Below are 24,941 nucleotides of genomic sequence, written 5' to 3'. Positions count from 1 at the left end.
TATTAACCTTCAATAAGAATAACTAAGTCTGATTTATTTTGATAACCACTATAGTTTCAAATAGGATGATTAATTTTTTTCTTTTTTTGAGACAGGGTCTCACTCTGTCACCCTGAGTAGAATGCAGTGGCATCATCATAGCTCACTGCAGCCTCAAACTCCAGGGCTCAACCAGTCCTCCTGCTTCAGCCTCCCAAGTAGCTGAAACTACAGGTATGCACCACGACACTGGGCTAATTTTTTCTATTTTTGGTAGAGACAGGGTTTCACTCTTGCTCAGGCTGGTCTCAAACTCCAGACTTCAAGTGATCCTCCTGCCTTAGCCTCCCAGAGTGCTAGGATTACAGGCATGAGCCACTGCACCTGGCCTACTGATCTTAATTGATTGTCTCTGGGTCTCTAGTTTATTGCACCCAGATTTTTCCCTGGTATAAAAACCAATCTGACTATCTTTACAATACTGCTACATATGCCTAGGATTGACATATTTTCCATTTTTCTAGCAGTGCTCCAATCTGTCATATGCATGTAACTGTATTAGTGCCCCTTTTACTTTCTAAAGTATCCAGGTTTGAACAATAAATGATATGATTCTCCCCATGTGCCCCACCATTATAGCAGAGCCTCATATTCCCACTGGAAACATAAAGGGTCAGAGGAGATGTAAGAAAGTATCCCCTAGGAGTCTGAACTACTAAATTTTGAAATGAATTAGTTGTAAGGATGAGATGGCTTCTTCTTTAGAGATCGTCAGAAATGAATTAATCTGTACATCATCAATATCATTTAAAAACTGGTTTCTTAGAATGGTGATAGGTAGGAATGGAATAGGAGATTCCTCAAGGTAAGCTGAAAAAGTATATTTTAAAAACATTTAATAGAAGAGCTGAGTATTAGAATGAACGTGGCTAAAAGGCAAATTAGCAATCTAGAAGAAATCTTTCCTGCAGGGCAAAGTAATAAAATATAAAAATTATGAGGGTGAAGTTGAGACACATGGAAGGCAGATCCAGGAGGTTAAATATCCATCTTAAGAATTCAAAGGACAGGGTGAAATAACTAATACATGAAAAGTTCCATTAATCAAAGTAAAATTTGAATCTTCAGGGTATTAAGGTTCATGAACTGTGAAATAGAAATAGTGAAAGAAAACATACATATAAACACATCTTGGTGAAATTTCCAAAGTCTAAGAACAAAGAGAAAATTCTACAATCTTTCTGGTAGGCAGATGAAGCCATCAACAGGCACTGGGCTGTTAACATAGTGATAAGAATCAGATTTCTCATTGGTGGCACCAGATGGCAAAAAAACCTCAACGACTTAGTCTCCCCAGAGTTGTGAAGGAAAAGGACTATAAATGAAAAAATGCATTACCTAATTAAAATGTCATTCAAGTGCTAGGGCAAAATAAAGACATTTACTTTTTTTTTTTTTTAAGAGACAGAGTCTTACTCTGTTTCCCTGGCTGGAGTACAGTGGCGTGATCACAGCTTACTGTACCCTTGAACTCCTAGGCTCAAGCGATCCTTCTGCCTCAGCCTCCTGAGTAGGTGGGACTACAGGCACACACCACCACATCTGACTAATTTTTAAAAAAATTTTTTTGCAGAGACAGGGTTTTGATAGGTTGTCCAGGCTGGTCTCAAACTCCTGGCCTCAAGGGATTCTCCTGCCTTGACATGTCTAAGTGCTGGGATTATAGGTATGAGCCACTGCACCTGGCCATAAATATATTTTCAATTAAAAAAGAAATAGCAAAAGATTAGTCATGAATATTTACCAACAAAATGAAAAATGAATCAAAGAAAGGAGAAGATATAGGGTATAAGACATAGTGAGGAGCAAAGAATTTATTTTTAATGTTAAGTGGCAATAAAGCTTAACACAATTTTTAAGAAAGAACTGTATTATATTTTGTATGTAAATCATATCTCATTAAAGTTAATTTTTTTTAAAAGGATAATGAAAATAGATGCAGCATGATGGAACAAAAATCTTGAACTAAAATTCCCCACAATTTCAATAAAATATGGGGAAAGGGAAAGGATGACATCAATAATGTGGCTGAAATCTCATTCTGTTTGGGCAGGGTAGGGAGCAGAGAGGAAAAAAGACAGAGATTACTGATGTGGATTAATTTTTGTATATAAAAAATTTATGTTTAAATCTGTTTGTTAAAAACACACCCTAAGAGAAACAACTATTAGAACGGATATAAGATTTTCAAATAAGAAAGTAAATAAAGAAATGATATATCGCCAGAAAAAGAATTAAACAAAAACAAAAATCCAACACCAGTAATCTATCTAGCAAAAATCAAGACAGGTTAACAAAAGGAAAAAAAAGAAAGAAAAAAGAAAAAGCACCAAGAAAGAAAACATGATGTATGGAAAACTTAAAATGATGGCAGGAGGACTATGATGAATTAGCTGGTATTATACTGCTCTTCCTGCTGAAGAGAAAGCTAGACAAAATGTACTGGAGAACAAGCAAAGTAACTGGAACTTGAAGAGCAAAAATCCCAGAGAGAGGGAAATGCACAGAGGTGAGTCTTGCACTGATCGCCATGTTTTTTTCTCAGGGCATTTGCTGAGTTGAAGCATGGAATATAGAGCCCCCACAGAAAGCAGTAGTCTGGAATCTACAGTAATCTCAGTGGACCAGCTACACAAATATTCAAGTACACATTTAAAGATAGGTTCCTAGCAGGGTGTGGTTAACAAATCAATGGGAATTAGAAAGTATTTCAAACCAAATGATAATGACAAACATGTCAAGCAGTTATTGCAGTGTCTAAAGAGAAAATAATAGCACTAAATGTATAGATTAGAAAAGAAGAAAAGCTAGATATCAACTATACCAAAAAATTATAAAAAGAACAACAAATACACTCAAATAAGTAGAGGAAGGAAACACTACAATTAAGAACAGAAATCGACTGGGTACAGTGCTCATACATGTAATCCCAGCACTTTGGGAGGCCTAAATGGGAGGATTGCTTGAGGCCAGGGGTTCTAGATCACCCTGGGTAACATAGCAAGACCCCTGTCTCTACAAAAAAATAGAAAAATTAGCAGGGCATGGTGGAACATACCTGTAGTTCCAGCTACTCAGGAGGCTGAGGCAGGAGGATTACTTGAGCCCAGGAGTTTGAGGCTCAGTGAGCTATGATTACACCACTGCACTCAAGCCTGGGTGCCAGAGTGAGACCCTGTCTCTTAAAAAACAAAACAAACAAAACAAAAACCCCCAGAAATCAATGAAGAGAGAAAGAAATTTATAATTAAAAAAGTAATGCAAGAGATGGATTTGACAAGACTAACAAAATTAATAAACTAACAAGAAAAAAAAAGGATTGCTTAAGGCCAGCCTGAGCAACATAGTGAGACCCTGTCTCTACAAAAAAAAAATGGAAAAATTAGCTGGGCATGGTGGCGCACACCTGTAGTCCCAGCTGCTCAGGAGGCTGAGGCAGGAGGATCGCTTCAGCCCAGGAGTTTGTGGTTGCTGCGAGCTCTGATGAGCCACTATGCTCTAACCCAGGTGACAGAGCGAAACCTTGCCTGGAAAAAAATAAAAATAAAAATAAAAATAAAGAAAAAGACAAAGAAGGTGAAAAGGCAAGCCACATAGAAGACATATGTAATACATTTATCTAACAAATAAGTTAGAAAAGAGATAGTCCAATTAAAAATGTACAAAACTTGAATGGGTCTTACACAGAAGAAATATTAATATTCTAAGAAACATAAATTAAAATACACTCATCAAAATGTCTAAAATGAAAAATGAAATCTGTAAATATCAAGTGCCAGTAAAGATATGGAGCAACAGGAATACTCTTAGAGGGTACAAGCATTAATTTGTACAACCACTTTGGAAACTAATTGGCAGTATCTACAAAAGTTGAACATACATTCTGAATATATACCCAACAGAAATGTGTACATATGAGTACCAAAAGGCATGTATATATGAGTGTTCATAAAAGCACAATTAATAATAAATAGCCCCAACTGGAAATAACCCCATGTCCATAAACAATAATATGTATATGAAATTATAAAATATTTATACAATGAATTATCATACAATAGTAACAAGGAATGGACTACTGGAATGACCCATACGCAAAAACATGCATGAATTCCACAAACATGTTAAGCAAAAGAAGCCAGACACTGAAGATACTGAAAGGGTCCATTCACATAATTCAAAAAAACACATAAAATGACTCTAGGATGAAAGTATAGAGGTTACCTTAGAAAGGTAACAACAGAGAGCTTCTGGGGTTCAGATAATGTTCTATGTCCTCCTCTGGGCAGTGGTTCCAGCAATATGTTTGCTTTATAAAAGTTAATCAAGCCATACACTAATGATTTGTACACTTTTCTGTCTATATAATTTAATAAGAAAATTTCCAAAAAATCCTTAAATTAAAAGCATATACACAAATCTAATAAATGAAGACTTAGTCTGTTACTCTATGTACCTGGATGGGAAGGCTCAATATTACAAAGATGTTTAATTTCTTCAAGTAATCTTTAAAGTCAATGTGATTCTAATTAAAATTTCCTTTTTTGGTTGTTACTTGTCAGGTTGATTCTAAAGTTTAAGAGAATAAATGTATAAGGAAGGAAAGTTTGAAAATAATAACTGGGAGGCCTTGCTCTGAAAAATATAAACATGTACTATAACACTGCAATAATTTAAACTGTAAATTACTGTTAAACAAGTAGATTAATAGATCATCACTACAGAAGAGAGTCCAAAGTAAGTATGTGTATATACACATTGAGTACATAATAAAGGCTCTAATTCAAATTGTTGGGGAAAGATGGATGTTTCAATAAAAGGTAGAATTAGCTATGGAGTTGGAAAAGCAAAAACAAAAGCAAATGTACCACATACACAAATTTCATACCATATACACAAAACACATTTCCAAATGGCTTTTTAAAAACGCTGTTTCCATAAAGACGATGATTTTCATGATTTTGGGAGTGAGGAAAGAAAGCCTTTCTCAACATGACACAACCCAGAAGGTATAAAATGTAGATAAACATATAAGATGAGAAAAACATTTAAAAATTCTGTGCTAAATGAATTTTAAAAGACAATAAACATAACTGGAGAAAATACTTGTAAAACATAAAGTGGAAAGGACAAAGGAAAAGCTCCTAAAATCAATAGGAAAAAGATAACTCACTAGAAAATGGGCCCCAGATATGACTGGCAATTATTCACAGAAGAAATACAAATAACAAAAAGCATTAATAATAGTCAGGCATTATAATTTACCAGACTGGCAAAAATACAAAAAAGTCCATATCTAACTGTTAGCCAGGTTGTCAGGGAACTTGCACTCTCAACCAGTGCTTGATAATGTTTACATCAGTACAACTTTTTGGTGGGAAATTTCAGCTAAATTCAGAAATACACAAATACGCAAAGATAAATGAACAAAGATGTTCACCAAAACCCATTACTAGAGGAATAATTAAATGCACATATATTTACATGTAGTCATTAAAAATTGTGCTACCCTTCTACATGCTAACATGAAAACTGTTCTGTAATATATTATTGAGTTAAAAAGAAAAATTCACTTGAGGATAATATGCATAGCATGATTCCATTTTTTATAAGACAGTAAAATTTAAATGATTTATAATTGTATAGGAAAAAATTTGGATGGACAAACACCACAATAGTCAGTAACTAGCTCTGTGAGACTTTAAGTTTTATAATATGAATATATTATTTTTGTAAGTTATAAAAATCACTAGGACTTTGGAAATGCATATGTAAGAAAAATAAATAATTTTTTTTTTTTTTTGAGACAGAGTCTCACTCTTTTGCCCGGGCTAGAGTGCCGTGGCGTCATCCTAGCTCACAGCAACCTCAAACTCCTGGGCTCGAACAATCCTACTGCCTCAGCCTCCCGAGTAGCTGGGACTACAGGCATGCGCCACCACGCCCGGCTAATTTTTTCTATATATTTTTAGTTGTCCAATTAATTTCTTTCTATTTTTAGTAGAGACGGGGTCTCGCTCTTGCTCAGGCTGGTCTCGAACTCCTGAGCTCAAACAATCCGCCCGCCTCGGCCTCGCCGAGAGCTAGGATTACAGGCGTGAGCCACCACGCCCGGCCTAATTTTTTTTATTTGGCCCAGGAATTCCTCTTTTACAAATTTACCCTAAGGATTTAATGAGAGAGGTGTACACAAATGTAATGCTCAAAGATATTCTGGGCAAATTTATAAAAGTGAAAGACTAGAAACAAATGCAATCCAACAACAGCATCGTAAAATAGATTTTGACACATCTATGCAATGGAAAACTATGTAGCTATATAACAATCCCCTTTCAAAGGCTAAAGATCTTTATAAACATACAAAATAGTAAATACATTTAATTACAATTTTTAAACTATATTTATGTTAGAAAAAATTCCAAAATAAAACACCAAAATGTTAAAAGTTCTTATCTATGAGTAATAAGAGTCCTATGATTTTTATTTCGTTTTATATTTATTAGTATTTGCCAAATTACTCATAATGAGTATTTATTTATTACCTTGGCATTTTTAAAGCATTATAAATCTTAATAAAGCAAATTCTGGTTTTACTTCCATTTTCAGCCTGAAAAGATCTGCTATCAAATTCAGTATTTGCTTTTATCTTTTGAGATGACATATCACCAACATTAAGTATTTTATACATATTAGCCATTTTAGTCACAAGAAATCCTCTTGGAAAAGATTATCAATAAATTAAAAACATTTTTAAAAAAGAAACATTTTGATTTGTAGCTAAATATTACTCAATTTGAATTCTCATATTTTCTCCATCAAGGAAATAAAATTTGTCACATTTTAAACGTATAACTTGCAAATGCATTCAAAGATGGGTTCCATGGTGGTTAAAGTACTAGGAAAAGATAAAGTTATAACTATTTGTAGTTTTAATAAATCTAAAATACTATCATACAAAAATGCAGTCCCTGTTTCTATTTGGAATACTCAGCTATGAGTAAAGACTTTGGTGGATTATTCAGACATGAAAGAAATACATTTGTACTTCTGCAAAATAATTGTGAGAGAAAACATTTTCAGATGTTTTAACATATTTTTTCATTATTAAATAATTTTAGTTACACAAAAATGATGTCTGAAGTTAACCAACTTAGTTATAATTATTTTGAACCATTCCTATTCTGCTCAAAAAACACTGTCATAATGTGCTAAATAATGGCACATAGAGAATTATGACTTGACTAAAAAGATTCTCCCAAAAATAGGGAAGTCTAGAACACAATCTCCCCTTAGCCTGGTGTAACTCTGCACCTATTTAAAAAGCATCCGACAAGGACATTACTGGAGATAAAGAAAAATGGCAAACAGAGCTCCACAGATAGACAATGAATTCATTGTTTGAATGGGACTTTCTGCTCCATTAACAAGATTTTCAGGCCTGGGGCTTCAGGAAGCCTTTGATTAATTCAGTTATAGGTCCTTTACTGAAGGGTTTTTGCTCCCCTATGGGCTATGTTTGCGCAGTCACGTGCACAAATGCTTTGCCTTCCAGGATTCACCCCCTCGGTGGCTAGGAAAAACACAGCACATGGGATGCGTGGCTCACTGTGCAATGACTATATATATCCTGGGGCCAGTGCAGTGTCCAGGCCAACACGATTTTTTTCAAAATGTAGTTTAACTTCTTTTTAAAATTGTTTGTTGTAGCTACAAAAATGAGCCAGCTTTGCAGAAAACAATTTATTAAATGAATGATGACTGGTCATCATACCCGAATACAGACAAAATACTGTGACTAAAGCATGCTCTCATTATAGAGACATCATTAACACTCATTAGCTGACTTTATTGGATTGCTTTTCTTATTTCCATAAGTTTTAGGCTGTACCAACAAATATCAAAAACAATAGAAAATTACACTACATTAGAGGCAAACATTATACACACAATGGAATAAACTACTGGGACATAAAACTAGAATTTTATTAGAGCACAAGTACACAGACAAATATGAAGCAAAAACAGTGAGCTGATAAAGATGAAAACCTCTTAGTGTAAAAGATCAGTGAGCAGCAAAATAAAAATGAAACCAACAGTGTACCTTAATGAAAAAGTTTCTATTATTATTACAAATATCAACCAGTGGATTGACCAAGAGCATCACAGTCACAAAATGTATTAACAGAAGTTTCCCTCCATTTCAATTCACCTTTCTTTTCTTTCACAAATTAAAACTGTAGCAGCTTAAAAATGTTTTAAAATATGATCTGATTGCAACAGGCACATGTGCTTTTTTTCACGTCAATCAGTTAAAAGTCAAGTGGCCAGAGAATATATGTAAAAATAACAATCTATCAAATGGAGGGAAAGTAAATGCAGCCTCAAAGAACAGTACTATATTTTTTCCTAAGTATTAATTGTGGTTATTGTATTTCTAAACAGATGCCTGGTCTTAAATTATAGTGACTACATTAATAAATCTATCTTTTTATTCCCAATTAACTTTTAAGTGACAGAGTAAAAGAAACTTTCAAAACATTTTAAAAATTTATAAGATGGAAAATCTTATTGAAGTTGAATAGAGCATTCACTCTACTAAACCACAAAAGTTCTTCATTTTCACAGATAAATGAATCAACATGCTTCCAGCCCCTCTCTCACCAGGTTTCAGGCCTATGGGGTTACAATTACATTTTCAGATTACAATATAAAATGTATAAACTATACTTACCATGCTGTTAATCTGGTAAATCTATGTCTATTTTAGCAGTGAGAGCCTTTAAAGTCATGGGGGATATTGGAAACTCCATAAATTAGAAACAGAGTAAGTATATATGTATTACCTGATTAAAAATTGCCCTGGGCAAAAAGTCCTCAGGACAGACAGACATAATGTCCAGAAGACCCAAAGATGGGAAATAAATCCAAAGGCAGAATTCAAATAAATGTGCCCACTGCTATCTAATAGAAATTGTTAATCATCAGGATATATGATGCCATCATCTTTGGTGTTCAAAATATAAAAGGAATTCTTGGTGCAAAGACTTTGCCTGAAAACCCCTAATACAGGAATCAAGAAATACTTTTGTGTGTCTCTGGAGGCCACTGGACAAAGGCAGAACTTCTTTAGACCATTCATAATTGAATTTCATTTTATTGCTTTATCACCTCACTGAGGGGCAAATGTTTAAACCATATTCTAGAGAAAAGGCTCACAGCTAAAATCTGCCTTTCTTTTCCTTTAAGCAAAGAAGTGGTGGGGGCCTTGATGAATTAGTTTTAATATTCTTAGAATTAAATCAGTAATTTCAGCAGCAATGTGTCCAAATACAGCTTTGGCTGTCGCTATGTATCTGACAGCCACACAAAAAGCCTTTCTATAATTCAGGAGATTATCCCTTTATTAAAGGAATCTTATAATTACAAGACCATTGAACTGACAGAAGGAAACCCTGCACGAAGTGAGGAGTTTTGGCATGTTGGTGTAAAAAGGCTCTTCAGGAAGCAGCCCTCTTTAACATTTTATGATAGCTTTCCCTCCGTTTTAAAAGTATAAATAGAAGTATAATGATATTTCCCCCATGTTGAATTTTAACAATGTACGGTAGAGCTAATCTGTTCAAACAATTTTCTCTCCATTTTGAGTTTGTTTGGAATTGCTGAGGCAAGATGGAAATACCAGGAACCAAGCTAGACAGGTGGGCATGAAAAAATCCTGATGGTCATAAGGCAACCAAATATGTTAAATAAGTCCATGCAAATGCTGAATGTCAAAGTTGACATTTGGAACTGCAAGCCTTTAATGGTCCCTTATAAAGAAAATAAAATTACTAAATACTCTTACTAAATGCAATTCAAACAATAAGCCACGGAAACCAACAAAAACAATGTCTGTACCTCACAGTATTCTGTTGTTACATTATTCAGTTTAAAAATACCCAGATCAAGGGAAATTCTGCTGCTCTATTGTCATTCTATTGGATTTTTCTGTAAGGTGTTCAAGTATCAGAAGAAAAAAAAGATTCAAAACCCTAAGGGAGGGAGCACTAGAGAAGTTCAGAATTCTTTCTTTCTCTTTTTGCAAATGTTTTGCTTTTAAAGAGTTGGTAAAGTGTGGGAGAAAAGTTGACCTAGCCTGGAATTATATATAAGACACAAGATTTTCAAGTTTGGCACCACTTTGACAACTACAATATTTCCTTCTGTAGAGGCCACTAAGTGCTGGCTCAAAATGTTAAACAACGAAGTACATACTTACTCAAGTTACACATACAAATGTTGACTGGCACAGCCTTTTAACACAGTTTTTCAGTTTAACTACAGTTAAATGATAGCAGCAATGGTTAACAATTCCATATAAACACCACAAACACACATACGAAAGAGCACCTATAACAACATGCAAAATCTCAACAATGACATCACTGAATATTACATAATGCATAGAAATTGTAATGGTTTTTGGCAAGATGGGGTTTTTTTTTTTGTAACAAATGCTTTATAAAACAAAGTTCTCTTGTTAAAAATGTTATTTAAAAAGTTGTAATATAATGGACTGTAGATATAAAAGTTCAGTTAGATAAAGTTAATCTGAGTGGATTAATACTAAACATGGACCTGCTACTTCATCCGGTATAAATAATCAATTATAAATTAATTTCTAGTGGAAGTATACTAAGATATTTGATTTATAAAATATGAGAATTACAGAAAATAAACAGGCATAAAAATCACTAAATACAGTATACACAATTACTGTTAGGAGTCTATATTGCTGATTCCTATCTTCCTAATCCTATTTACCACAAACAAATAAATTATGCCAAAGCATTTTCAAAGCTCTTGTTGAAATGAATGCATAATGGTAAAAATGCTAATTCCAGTGTAATACTAAGACAAACATTAGAAACCTAGCAAAATTCAACATTCCATAAAAAGACAAATAATTACATTGTACCTTTTTTAAACAGCCTAGAACTTGATCTTTTTTCAACTATGATCTTGTAAATGCAATTTGTAAAATAAAAATTGTGAAAATTTTAATATTTATGCTTGAATTCCTTTTCAGAATAAGCAATACGGAGAAATACAAATAGTTTGTATTTCTACATCTTCCTGCTGTAGGACTCTTTCATTAGTTCCCATTTTTCCCTTAGTATTTCTAAATAAATTCACTTCAGAAACATCCTAATTACGTTGACAGAAATTTGATCCTCTTCACCAAGGGTATATCCCAAACTTTCAAACATGAGTTTTAAAACTTTTCATGGACTGAAAAAGGATATTGTAGACTCCATTCAAAACCAATAATATAGATGCTATGCAGCTGGATATCCAAGTGAATACCAAATTAAACAAAAATTTACTTTCTAGTTTATTATCTATAACTGGAATTCATATACTTGAAGATTGTGGATAGTTTATTTTCCCTCCATAATTGAAAACTAAATATAGGCTGGGCACAGTGGGTCACACCTGTAATCCCAGTACTTTGGGAGGCCAAGGTGGGAGGACGGCTTGAGGCCAGGAGTTCGAAATCAACCTGAACAATACAGCAAAGCCCCCATCTCTACAAAAAAAAAAAAGACAGGAAAAAGGAAAGGAAAAAACCCTAAATATAAATGGGGTAGGCTAAGAGATGTTCGTTAGAATAAAAGAACTACATTTAGAGATTATCCTATCAAATTTCAAAAGGAGAAGCTGCTAAAATCAAGATATAACACAATGAAAAGTGAAACTTCACATTCAAAAATAGCCTATTGGAAACTGGCAGTTTGAATCTACTTCTAATAGAAACTGGTAGGTTTAAAAAACAATTACAATTTGGAAAATAAGAAAAAAAAATGTTTCTAACCCAGTGGAAATGTAGGGTTGTTTTCCTCCCTAAACTCTATGGACAGGAAGTCAGGGTGCCTAGGTTCTAGTCCTGGCTTTAATCATAACAAGGTAAGGCTCACACCTTAAAAAGGTGTGAGCACCTGGGCATTCATCTCATCTCTCTGGGGATGTTCCCTCTTCTGTTAAAGAAGTGTAGATTAGATGTTTTCAATCTTATTTTATAGCCAGTACACCTGAAGAATGCATAACAGAGATAACAGCAGCTCAGTCAGTCTAGTAAGTCCCAACAAAGGGGAACAGGGGACATGAGAATTCCTGGGGATCTGTGTTTGAGGATGTGTTCTCTTTGCTGTTTCCACCTCTTTGCCCTTTCCACTCCCTCCCTCAGAGGACATGGTGACCCCTACTCCTCAGAGCATTGAAAATCACTGGCTAGATGATCTTTTGGGTCTTTTCCAGGTCTAGCCCGTGACTATAATTCAACAAAGGCAATGGCTTACATTAATACTCTGACCTAATTAATATTCTGATCAAATCAGGACTGTGACCTAATTAATACTCTGATTCTAATTCAACACAGTCATAGTTTACATAAAAACTCAATTTAGATGTATTAAAATGCTATCTTTTGAAAAATAACGCAATATTTAGCTAGGCATGATGGCTCATGCCTGTAATCCTATTATTTTGGGAGGCCATGGTGGGAGGACTATGTGAGGCCAGGAGTTTGCGACCAGCTTGAGCAAAATATCGAGACCCTATTTCTACAAAAAAATTAAAACATTAGCTGGGCTTGGTGGTGCATGCCTGTAGAGGATTGCTTGAGCCCAGGAGTTTGAGGTTGCATTGAACTATGATGACACCACTGCACTCTAGCTCAAGCAACAGAGTAAGACCCTGTCTCAAAAACAAACAAAAAAAAAACCCAAACCAGGTCTTTTGCTCAGCATTGGCAGGCCCAATTAGTCAATTTATAAATGAGAAATTTTTGATATCTTCCTTTTCTGTTTAGAAAAGTGAAATCAGAGTTGTATGTGGTTTATGTCATCCCCTCTTTTCTGTTGTATCACTATGCCTTACACTAGTATCTGCAATGTATTATCTTTATCTCAGTTCTATGTGATGATAAGGATCCCTACAATTATTTTAGCTTCATCACTTTGCTTTATGAAAAGGTATGCACTCACATCATCTCAGCCAGATCCAAGATGGAAGGAAAAGCAATATTTGAACCACACATTGAACAAAAAACAAAAGCAAGAAACTGAGGGTGCCCTTGACAATGTGCATTTCTTAATAAGTAACTGTCTATCTGTACCATATATGGTAGATGTACAGAGATATATCTTGCATAAAGGAATTCTATTTGGGAAATATTTACTAAACCAACTGATAGAGAACTTCAGTTAATTCTTTAGTATTTATAACTATTTTTTAATGAATGAACCTTTAAAAAAACTCCTTTCTGTAGCAAATTATCATATATTCCTCTTGACTTTCCCCAGAAGCTTGGGAATTTATTTCTTCTATCATATGGTAGAAATTTTTTATTCATAGATGCTAAATATTATAGTTTTATTTTGGCTAGAGAAATAAAGATCAAAATACAGCTTTCCTATAGGTAAAGAAAACCAGTCAGAAGAGGGCTGATTAAAATCAAAAGTGTTTGTCTCATATTAAACTGTGGAGATAGTCAACAAACTAGAAAAAATCTGAATGGTTTCATAGTCTAATTCTAGGAATCATAAGGACAGTATTTTTTCCCTAAAAGCTGCTATGGTAATCATAATTCACTAAAAAACAAAAACAAACAGCAACAACAAAATCCTCTATTAAATACTGTTCATTTGATGGCACCAAATTTGCAGGCAAGATCAAACTCCCTGCTAGCAGCCAATATTTAGTACCAGGTCAATGACAGTACTGGCTTACAGGCGTAAGAGAGGCATTCTCTGCTCAGAATATCCCCCTTCCCTGTCTGAATTACATAGAATTCCCTTGAACTTGGGTTTTGGTTTTATTTGGGGTAAAAATAAATGACAGTCACTAAACTATATAACCCCTTGTGTACATACACACTCACCTCCATGACAAATTTAAGTGTTCTTTAAAGATTGCCACAAACTTCTGCTCTCTACAGGTGGCCGGGGGAAAGAAATGCTGCTGAATGTCCCGTCTTAAAATAACTACAGTAATGGGGCCTAAATAATGTGCTAACAAACACGCCAGGTGATGGCACTGATCTCAATTCAGAGTTGAATGAACACTGATGATTTTATTACACTAGAGATTTAATTTATAATTTATCACTTCAGAGGGTCTATAGGAACACAGCAAATTGTTTCTTGAACGAGCAGCTGCTGTAGAAAAGGACAGGGCTTAATGGGATCTAGATCTAGCTTCAGATGCCAATGCTCTTTTGTATTAACTGTGACACGGGCAATCCATTTGACTTTTCTGGATTTCCTCATTTATAAAAGAGAAATATGATACTTACCTAATAGAACTATTGTGAGAATTCAGTGAAACAACTTCTAGAAGCACTTAGCACAATGGCACACAGTGTAAGTGCTCAATAAATGATAGTCATTGATGACAGATCTGTACATTCTTATGCATGTGTGCACCTATGTGAACACCACGGATGGTACAGAAATGCCTTCATGTTATTATTGATTTTAAAATAGGCTCTAAGGAAGATGCTCCACAAAATGCTTAAAGCAGTATTATGTATTCTGGAGAAAACCAGCATATTCAATGAATAAATAATGGACAAACTGCACGAGTACAAAGTTTGGAAAATTATGCAAAATAGTATTGGCATAGAGTTTTTTGTGGGCTCTCAAAAATGAAATAAAACTTTCATTACAATGTCTTTTATAAAGTCTTTGAGAACAGGGACTATTTTATACATCTTTGTACCCCTCTCAGTGTCTAGACCCTAGCTCTCAATAAACATGTTGATGTGACTATAAATTTTCATCTCAATAAGGTCATTGATTTCATGGCATCTGGGAGCTAAGCCATATGCCTTACACTAGTAAACACTATGAAAGTTTCAGCTAACAATGATCTAATTGAAAAACCAAACAGACCTGATTTATGCTAGAAAATTTTCAGACTATTCTTTTGTAGATCAGGCAGTGATTTAAAATAGGGAAAATTTAACATAGGGAAAAATAATTATAAATATCTTAAATAGCTGATATATATTTATGAATGATATTCTGACCAACTCTAATAACCATGATAACAAATGGAATCTTACAATAAGCTGTCTTGGATAAATATTCTAAATATCTCTTTTTCAAACATTATGGTTTTTAAAAATAGTTGCTAATATCTATGGTTTTCAACAGATAGTCACTTACATAAATATGGAAGAAAGATCAAATTACATAGCTATGTCATCCAAATGCTGACAGATGGGTTCAGTGTTTTTGTTCTAAACAGTGCAAAACTTCCAGAGTCATGTGAGGGACACTGGAGAATTTCTTATATGCTGTTAAGATCTTAAAGTGTAAACTTTGCAAATATGGTTTTATTTGAACCATGGGATTGCCTGAAAAGGCAGCACATTCAATTGTAGTGAACACCTGCTGAAGTGTTCGATTTTTGCTCATATACAATTTTGGCATCTACCTCTGCCACAGTGTGAATATGATTTTCTTTTTAAAGTTAAAATACCAAATAATAAAAAAAAAGCATCTGGCAGTGGTATGTTCTCAGTATTGTTTATATAAAAACGCAAAATTTAGAGGTAGTTGCAAATTTTTCATATTTTAATCAACTCAAAGAGATACTATAACATGGCTATGGTTCTACCAAGCCATTTGTCAGAAAAAGTTTTCTGAATCTAAATGTCACAGTGTTCCTATTTGGTTTATCATAGCAAAATATAAATAAATAAAAAATAATTCACATTCTCAATTTCATTGTTCTTCTAAATGAAAACACATTATGATAAAGCAAGAGAGATTTTCATTTCAGCACCTCAATAAACACAAATAGGGATTCAAAATTTTCTAGTTCTTTCTCAGTGCATACTAACTGCCCTTCCTAAGACAAACTTACTCCGCTGTCAAAAACATCAAGAATTTACAAATTATGTCAATTAAAAAACATAATGCACAATCACATTTTTAGTGTTTTACAGAGACCTCTTTTTAAAAACAAGAGGTAATGCACAATAAATATAACTTTATTTTTAAAAAAAGAGTTCCTTTGAAGTAGGCTGTCTGGTGCACTTACAGACCAGCTATAGAATAAGGAGAACAGGAAGGTTTTGGAAAGAGAACTGGGAGAAAGAGGCTTTGTGATTCAAAATGTCTGGGGGGAGGAAGGGGGACTAGACGACACAGTGCCATCATGAAAGACCACTCAGCATTCCTTTTAATCAGACAGCCTTCAGAGATGGTAATATATTGTATCCCCATCTCTGGCTCAAACCACTGGGAAAAACTCTGGAGTGAGATGACCGACTACCATTTCCTTTGCTATAATCTAACTGACCTATCTTGACCTCACCGTAAGATGGAGATAACTCACCTTCTTTTCAAGGTTGCTGAAAGGATTAGGATAACGTATATAGAAATAAGTATGTATGTACTGAAATGTGTCTGAAGAAATATTTGCCAAAATGTTAACAGTAGTTATCTCTGGCTCGCAGATTTATGAGTACATATTTTGTTTTCTTTATCCTTATCTGTATTTTCTAAATCTTTTATAATTAGTAACTATTCCTTACATAGGCGATGCATGTAATGACTTATTAGCACAATGCTGGCACACGTACTGGCTCAAAAATGGCAGCTACCGTCATTATTAATACAAAAAAATAGAGCAAGATATCCTCTGTTCTTTCTTCTTGTTTCTGCATATATAAATGAATGCTTCTCTATGAAGGAAAAGCCATGAAAATGAAGTTAATTCCACCACACAAAGTCCACAGCAGACTTTCCACTCCTGAGCCAAATGAAAAGTCAGAGCTTAGAAGAATGGGTCTTTACATGCTTACGACTTAGTGTTGCAAAGGGCTGCCTAGCCATGGGCAAGCTCAGCTCTGTGATGATTTAGCAAACAAATCAAAATGAAATTTATCCTGCTCATATAATAAATTAATACATAAAATACCACCTACCTTTCTCGCTAAAGTGAATTATGAGGTTGCTTTGAAGAACAAATAGCTCCCAATAGAACGCCTATATCCAACAAACCAATAAAGGTTTGGAGTTTATGTGTGTTAATGATTATATAGGATAGGAACCTAGCTCAGCTTTATTGTGGTTTTATTGTCTAAAATTCTGTTATTTTTTAAGTATCTTAACTAATAATTCACCATAGACTTCAAGACTTGAAAACAAAGACCTTGGAAAAACCACAAATATTTAACCAAAATTATTATTATAACAATTGCAGGATATCGCAGATAAAGGGATTTATATTTAGTGCAGAATAAACTCACACATTTTCAAGAATGTTTAGAATTCAGCAAAATCTGGTAACAGAATATTGTTACCTAAAATGAGTGTCAATATTCTTTTGATCTCAACTACAGAGTCAAGTAACCCCGTAGGGAAAAGAGACTGAAGTTTAATGTGTATAAATAAATAATTCCGGGATTTGAACTTTGAAGAGGATGAGCTTTTTGTTGTCTTGACTACTGCTTCTAGATTTTTAAAGACTTTTCCATTCTTTACTGTCTCTTTATGCTCGATATTCAATCTAATGCTTGGGAACATTTTCAAAGCTTTGGTAGTTTTAAATTTCTTATAATCTGATAATCAAATTTCATTTATAGTGATTTCTTAGGGACAAAAAAACATTCTATCCAGGCTCAAGCACAACAGTAAAAATGAGCTATGTAACAGTCTTTTTTGCCATGATATTAGACTTTGCATATTATTTTAAAATTATATGTCTTCCAAAAAGAATGGCACCTTTATTCCCTCCTTCTAACTTTCTTCCTCGCAGAAGAAAAGATGGTAGCTAAACATCTAGATTTTCATACACTACAAAAAATGAGGCACAGGAGCTAAAATTCTAGTAAGTTAAAAAAAGAATATGTAAATAGATTGATGTCAAGTTTACACAACACTTTCATACTCTGGATCTGGCTGAATACAGTTTTGTATAAGCAGTAAAGTTAGTGTTGTCTCCTCTTGATATAAAAATTTTAAAATTAAAAAAATAAAGCCATTTATTAAGGACACTAAAAATGAGAGGTGGGGTGGGACAGAAAAGCAGGAGTTGACACAAATGTCGAGGATGACTCTGTTTCCTTTTGGACAGTTTAAAAAAAAAACAAAATGGAATTCCTTCTCTACTTTGTGTTGCCTGAGAACCACTATGGTTTTGTAAAGTCTGTAACAGTAATTACATTTAATCACCCACAAGTACATTTGTCTTAAGCCTATAAATACTATGTTAGTCATACTAAATTATCTCCATTGGCTTATTTGTAAAAAGAAAAATATATATTTATATTTTTATAAAGTTAATTAACACTGAGGGCAGAGGAAAGGGAACGAGAAGCAGTGTGTAATCAATCACAGTTTCTCTGGATACAGTAATCAAATTGGGGTCTTGCTCAAGCCACCTGGTCAAGCAGTGTCTGAGGAAGAGTCGTAGGAAGCGGAGACGATGAAATTGCTGCTGTTGGAGTGCCCAGCCACCGACTGGGCGGCCTGCTGGCTCAGATTGTTACAGATAAGCACCAGCTGGTTGCTTTGGGCCTCGGACAAGGTGCTGCAGCTCTGATACACACTGAAGTTGGTTTTCCTGCCCGGGATGTTGCCCTTCTCACACATGGTCTTCACCATCTTGGCCAGCTTGTTCTTGCCAAGGGCCTGGCAGTTGTACCAATGCAGAGCTGCCAAGTTCACGACTGGCTTGATGGATAAGTAGAAAGGGGCATCCTCGTAGCGCATGGCAGGAGGCCGCCGCTGAGCATACTCCTTATAGTCCTGTACGGGGCAGGTCTGAGGGGCATGCTGAGTGGCATACACACGGGAGTCTGTCCCCCCTCTCTTGGTTTTGGCATTCAGGTCTCCCGTGTCCTGACCCATCCACTCCAGGTACTCCAGCCCTGTTTCTGTTACCCGGAGCCGGATATCACCCCATTTCAAAGTAGATCCATGGAATCCTGTGCAGTGCCCAAAGGCTTTTGTGTTGTTGAGCCAGACTAGGTTGAGCAAACCCTCAGGATTATATCGGCTTAGCAGTCCCCTTTTTCGCAGGATGAGCTCATCAGCAAAGGTCAGCTTCATGGACTTGTGTGGCTTATTTCCTTTTCCTTTGCAGCGGAGTTCAATTTGCTTCTGTTTCAGGGCCTCTTGGGAACGCTTGAATTCCTTATCCCTGGTGATACTGTAGCCATATCTGTGTTCTTTTAGGTACCGTTCAAGCCCACACTGGTAATTGGCCAAGCTGTTGGGTTCATATTCAGACCCATCCTTCTGCCTGGCATCAACAAAGAAAGACGCAAGGTAGGCATCCAACTCCTTGCAAGGGATGACATAAATCTCTCTTGTTTCAGAAGGATACTTGGAGATGAGGAACTCACGGAAATTGCGGAGCGCAGTCTGCGTGCTCCGGATGGTTTTCTCGTTCTGCTCCCTGCTGAGCTCAGCTGCTCTTTCATCCTGGTCTGCAACAAATTGGGGGGGAGGGATAGAGAGGGTGTTGATGAGTTCAGACAATGTACTTGCTACTCTGAAATAAAGTTTCCTTTTATAATGACAAGGGAAAGGCGGAATCAGTTTTACAGAGATCACTGATAAATGTTATTTACATACCTGTCTAAGCCACTTTCACTTTCACAAATGATGCACTAGACAAGCGTATGGCCCATTACAAGCAAAATGAGCTTCTCACATCACTGGCACATAGTTTAGTGCATGAAGGTTTGTGGAAAGAGAGTAGAGACAGCTTTTGTTTCAGGAAAAATGAGGAACAGAAATGTGCTATTTATCCTACTGCAGGGTGCCAGGGCCCTATTAGCACTGACAAACTCATTCTGAGTAACTTCATTTGTGAAACCAGAGGTTGTACTGGTTCCATTTTGTTGAAGTAAACTAAAAATATCTATATTTGTTATTTTAACACATAACTAAAAATCTAACAATGACTAAATAGATCTTTTATGGCAATTAATTAGATACTTGTTCTTCTAGAGCAATTCAGGTAAACACAGCTTGTAAGTATTCTGTATGTTATTGGAGGGCACTTTGCAATAAGTGATAAAAATATTTGGTATTTTGGAGGGTAAAACATCATAGCTATAAAGACTAGACAATTAAATTTGAATTAGGTTATTATAGTCAAGATGTAAGAAAGTGGGTATGTCTCCTGGATACATCGCTTTATTTTATTAATTCATTATTTATATTCTGCCATCAAGGACTTGAGGTGCCTCTCTCTGGTATGGATCATCCATGATTAAGTAACATTGCTCTACAGTAGCAGTCCTCACACTTTATTTACTCTGCTTCAGATGTGCTCAGGACGCTCAAGCAAAATGCAGACTACCAGGTGGCAGGCCTACAAATATACATTTTAACCAGCACCTCTGTGCTCATGATGAAGTTTGAGAGAGCACATTTTGAGAAACAAAGTTCTAATGCCTGTGTCCTAGGCAGGAAATCGGACTCTATTTTGACCAATTTTTTATAATGGTTAAGTTCAATTATATCATTTAAATGGCTCCATTTCAATAAAATGTAATTTAAATTTAGGATCTTAACATTAACAACAAAGACATCTTGTCAAAAACTACTACTATTACGTCAGACATGATCTGGGTGAAACTCAAAAGAGAAACCCTAAAGATGAAATTGCACAATAAAAAAAACAGGCTATCCTATTGACTTCTGACAGGCAAACACAGAGGTTAATGCAAAATAAAGAATGTAATATCTGATTCTAAAGTATAAGGTAAAAGGTATTTTGTTTATCTCACTTATTTAGGAAAACTTTAACTTGCAAGGTTGCTCAGTGGAAGCAATTAACCTATAATTACCACATCTAGCAATTAAAATATGGTTTCTAATAAACTGAATTTTATTCAACAAACACACTACTTTTTGGCTGGGCACAGTGGCTCAGGCTTGTAATCCTAGCACTCCGGGAGGCCAAGGCAGGAGGCCTGAGCTCAGGAGTTTGAGACCAGTCTGAGCAAGAGTGAGACTCCATCTCTACTAAAAATAGAAAAATTAGTTTGGGGGGCGGGGTGGCGTGCATCTGTAGTCCCAGCTGGTTGGTAGGCTGAGGCAGGAGGATTGCTTGAGCCCAGGAGTCTGAGGTTGCAGTGAGCTATGCCAATGTCACTACACTCCACCCAGGGTGATAGAGCAAGAGTCTGTCTCAGAACAAAACAAAACAAAAAAACCACACACTACTTTTTGTATTATTATACATATTTATGAATAATCATGTTATTCATGATTGTTAACAATTGTTAATATATAATTGCCAAAATCTACATAATTTTATAAATAAAATGAAATTCTCTAAATTAGTTAGATATTTTTATAGGCCCATTTTTGAAAGATCAATTTCTAAAATTCAAATATACAAAAGCATATTTTATGCTTCAACAGACTTAACTTTCAGTTATGCTATTTTCTTCCAGTAGAAATTACTTATATATCGACAATAAAAATGCTTATCTTCCATCAAAAACAGAAGCCACAGGTTGAATGTAACTTTTTACCATGCTGGCTTCCTTGACTGTTCACATGTAAAGCCAAAGGGGCCAGCACATGTTTATTTTGGCTACTTGTTCAAATATCTATCATAGCATTCTTCAAACTTCAAACAAACTTTCTAAGAAATAAACATTCACAGATAACTTTAGGGGGAAAATCTTCCAGCTTTTCAACTTTCCATGGGATCTTTCCTAATGGTACATGTCTGAGATGAAGACTGACACATGTTGCAAAATCTACTATGGGACATGCTCTGGGGTATAAAAGCTTTGAGGAACCACACAAAATGTATAAATCGGTGAATAAGCCCACGGCATTTCCTGTCCTTCTCTGTTTTAGGCATATTCTGATAGAGGCGAAATCTGCCATTAGAAACAGGGTTTTAGGCCTGAATTGGGGTGTCCTAAATTCAGGACATATGAAGGGGTTATAGGTTTGTGAGGTTGATTCTTTTAATTAGAACTGGAATATTCTGCAGGACTATCAAAAACTTCATGATGAAGTAATGGCTTAAAATTGTATTCATTTATTTCAGATAATTCAATGTGTTTTTTATTTATAAAGTATTTAATAACTTATCAAATCATATCATGAAATACTGATTCTAGTTACAGGTGAAACTCATCTTCATGTTATAAAATATTAACTACTTTCTACCCCCTTTTTAGAAAACTAAACTGATTGAAATTTATGTTGAAAACCTCTGGTTGTCAATTTAAAAGTGAATGAGTGGTATAGAGGTTTTTTAAAGTTCTTTAAGGGACATGTCAACAAAAAAGTTTAAGTCTGTTGGGCTTAATTCAGCAGCCTTAGTTAGTCTGCAGTAAGCGGAACTGGTGAAGATGACTATGGAAGGATCTGGAGTGCTGGCCTGGGTGTCATCACCTGCAACAGTTCCCTGGGTGAGATGGCCAGTTCTCCTACTTCTGGATCTCCTCCACATTTTTAGCACCATGCTAACACATTCAAAGTTGACTGACTAATTCACATCTTTTAAACTCATCCTCAGCCCAGCCTTGCTTTCAAGCCTTTCCCTCCTTTCCCCTGGGCCTCAATCTTAGTTAAGAATCAGCCATTCCATCTGCAGGGAAATAAAACTAAAGAGAAATGTCCCACTGTCATGTCCTTTCAGAACAGCTTGGAATGTGCCACAAGAGGAGGTTGGAAGGGTAAAGACACCCTCATTCATTTTACATGAATAAGGGGAAGGAAATATTTTAAAGTCAAGTAATAACTTTTTCAGCTAATAACAAAATCAAACAAGACCAGAGAAGATTGACAATAAAATACAGAACTGTTACAATTATCTTGCATTTATCTCTACTTTTAGAAAATTTTCTGATCCATTCCTTTTAACAACTTTTTATTAGCTGTAACACACATACAATGAAATAGACTACTCATTAAGTGCATGTGATTAATTTTCATAAACTGAATATGCTTGTGAATCCAGCACCCAGATCAAGAAAAAGACCATCACCAGCACCCCAGAAGCCTTCCTCGTGTCTCTTCTTCCAGTCATTCCCTCTCACCAAGAAAAACCACTACCCTGACTTGAAACATCATAGGTTTCTTGGGCCTATTATTGTAATACATATGAATGGACTCTTAGAAGGCAAATTCTTTTGTATCTGGCTTCTTTTGCTCAATATCATGCTTGTGAGTTTCATCCATATTGTTGTATATTTGTAGATAATTTATCCTCATTGCTGTGTAACATTCCATTGTATGAATATATCATATTTGTTTTTCCATTCTATTGGACACTGTATTCTATTAGTTTTCAGTTTTTGGCTATTTCCAATAAAACTGCTATGAACATTCTGGTAGGTGTCTTTGGTGATCATGTGCATGCATTTCTGTTGGGTGTATACGTAGGAGTGGACTTGTCAGGTGATAGGAAATCATACGTTCACCCTTAATAGACACTGACAGCAATTTTCCAAAGTGGTTATACCAATTTACTTTTCCCACGATAGGAAAGGGTGCTCCATATCTTCAGCAACACTAAATACTGTTAATCTTTCTTATTTTAGCCATCTTGTTGGGCATGTAGTGGTACTGCAGTGTGGTTTTCATTTTCATTTCCCTGATGACTAATGATGTTGAACACCTCTTCATGTTTATTGGCCATTTGGATAACTTCTTTTGTGAAGTGACTGTTCAAATATTTTGCCCACTTTTATATTGGATTGTCTGCTCTCTTCTTACTGTTTGTAGGAGGTTTTAACATATTCTGGATATGAGTCTTTGTCAGATAAATGTATTGCAAATATCTTCTCCCAGTCTGTGGCTTGCCTTTTCACTTTCTTAATGGTGTCTGTTAATGAACAAGAGTTCCTAATCTTAATACAGTCCAATTTATCCATTTTTTTCCCTTTATGGTCCATGCTTTGTGTCCTGTTAAAAAAAATCTTGCTTATTCCAAGGTCATGGAAGATCTTCCATTTCTTCCAAAAGCTTTACTGTTTTACTTTTCACATTTCAACCTATGATTCACCTAGAATCAATTTTCACATTTTGATCTGCCATCCACTAGAACATCCACCTATATGTTCTGAGATACAAATTAAGATTATTTTTTTCAATTTGGATCATGACCCATTTGATTTTAATTAATAAAATTTGAATAGGCAATACAAGCACATATGGTACAGTATCTAAAAGCTACAAAATGGGTATAGAGTGAAAGTAAGTCACCTTCCCATCCCCTCACTTTGTCACCAAGTTTCCCTCTTCATGGCAACCAATGTTACCAATTGATTGGGTATAATTTCTGGGATATTCTATGCACAACACTTATTCTTTAAATTCTTTTCCTTGCAAAATGGGTGTAGGAGTATACTATATACCCTATTCTACACTGTGCTTTCTATCATTAACTATGTATTAGAGATAGCTCCATACCATTACATATACAGTTGCCTCAATTCTTCTAATAGGTGCATTATATTTTATATGGATATACCATAATACATTTTTCTAGTTCCCCAATTCCCTGTGGATGGACATGTATATTATTTCCATCCTGCTGCTATTACAAACAATGCTACCATGGGTATCCTTGTATACATGACATTTCTGATGCATGGGCAAGTATATATACAGAATGCATTTCCAAAGTAGAACTGCTATATTGCTATTGCCCTGCACTATGTTGTATCAATTTATATTCCCATGATAAAGTATTAACAGTTCTGGTTTAATCACACCTTCCTAGACCAGATATAATGTATTATCAAACAACTTCTTTTTTTTGAGATGGGGTCTTGGTTTGTTGCCCCAGCTAGAGTGCAGTAGCATCACCACAGCCTCCAACTCTTAGGCTTAAGCAATCCTCCCGCCTCAGCCTCCCAA

General features: G+C 35.2%; 1 protein-coding gene across 3 annotated transcripts in view; it reads right to left on the bottom strand.

Moving 5' to 3' along the window:
- The window catches only part of KIAA1958 (KIAA1958 ortholog), a 183,395-nt gene that overhangs the window by 16,761 nt on the left and 141,693 nt on the right, over nucleotides 1–24,941 (bottom strand). The window contains exon 2 of one of the 3 annotated variants that reach the window (XM_012641149.1): nucleotides 19,442–19,525. The exons of the other annotated variants lie outside the window; for them this stretch is intronic. Within the exon in view, the coding sequence (XP_012496603.1) occupies nucleotides 19,442–19,525 (84 nt within the window). The remainder of the gene's footprint in view (nucleotides 1–19,441; nucleotides 19,526–24,941) is intronic. 3 annotated transcript variants of the gene reach the window in all.

Source organism: Propithecus coquereli, unplaced genomic scaffold, assembly GCF_000956105.1.
Source record: "Propithecus coquereli isolate 6110/MARCELLA unplaced genomic scaffold, Pcoq_1.0 Scaffold163, whole genome shotgun sequence".
Lineage (NCBI taxonomy): Eukaryota > Metazoa > Chordata > Mammalia > Primates > Indriidae > Propithecus > Propithecus coquereli.
Note: the sequence above shows the minus strand (reverse complement) of the source record. Positions and strands in the feature narration are given on the sequence as shown.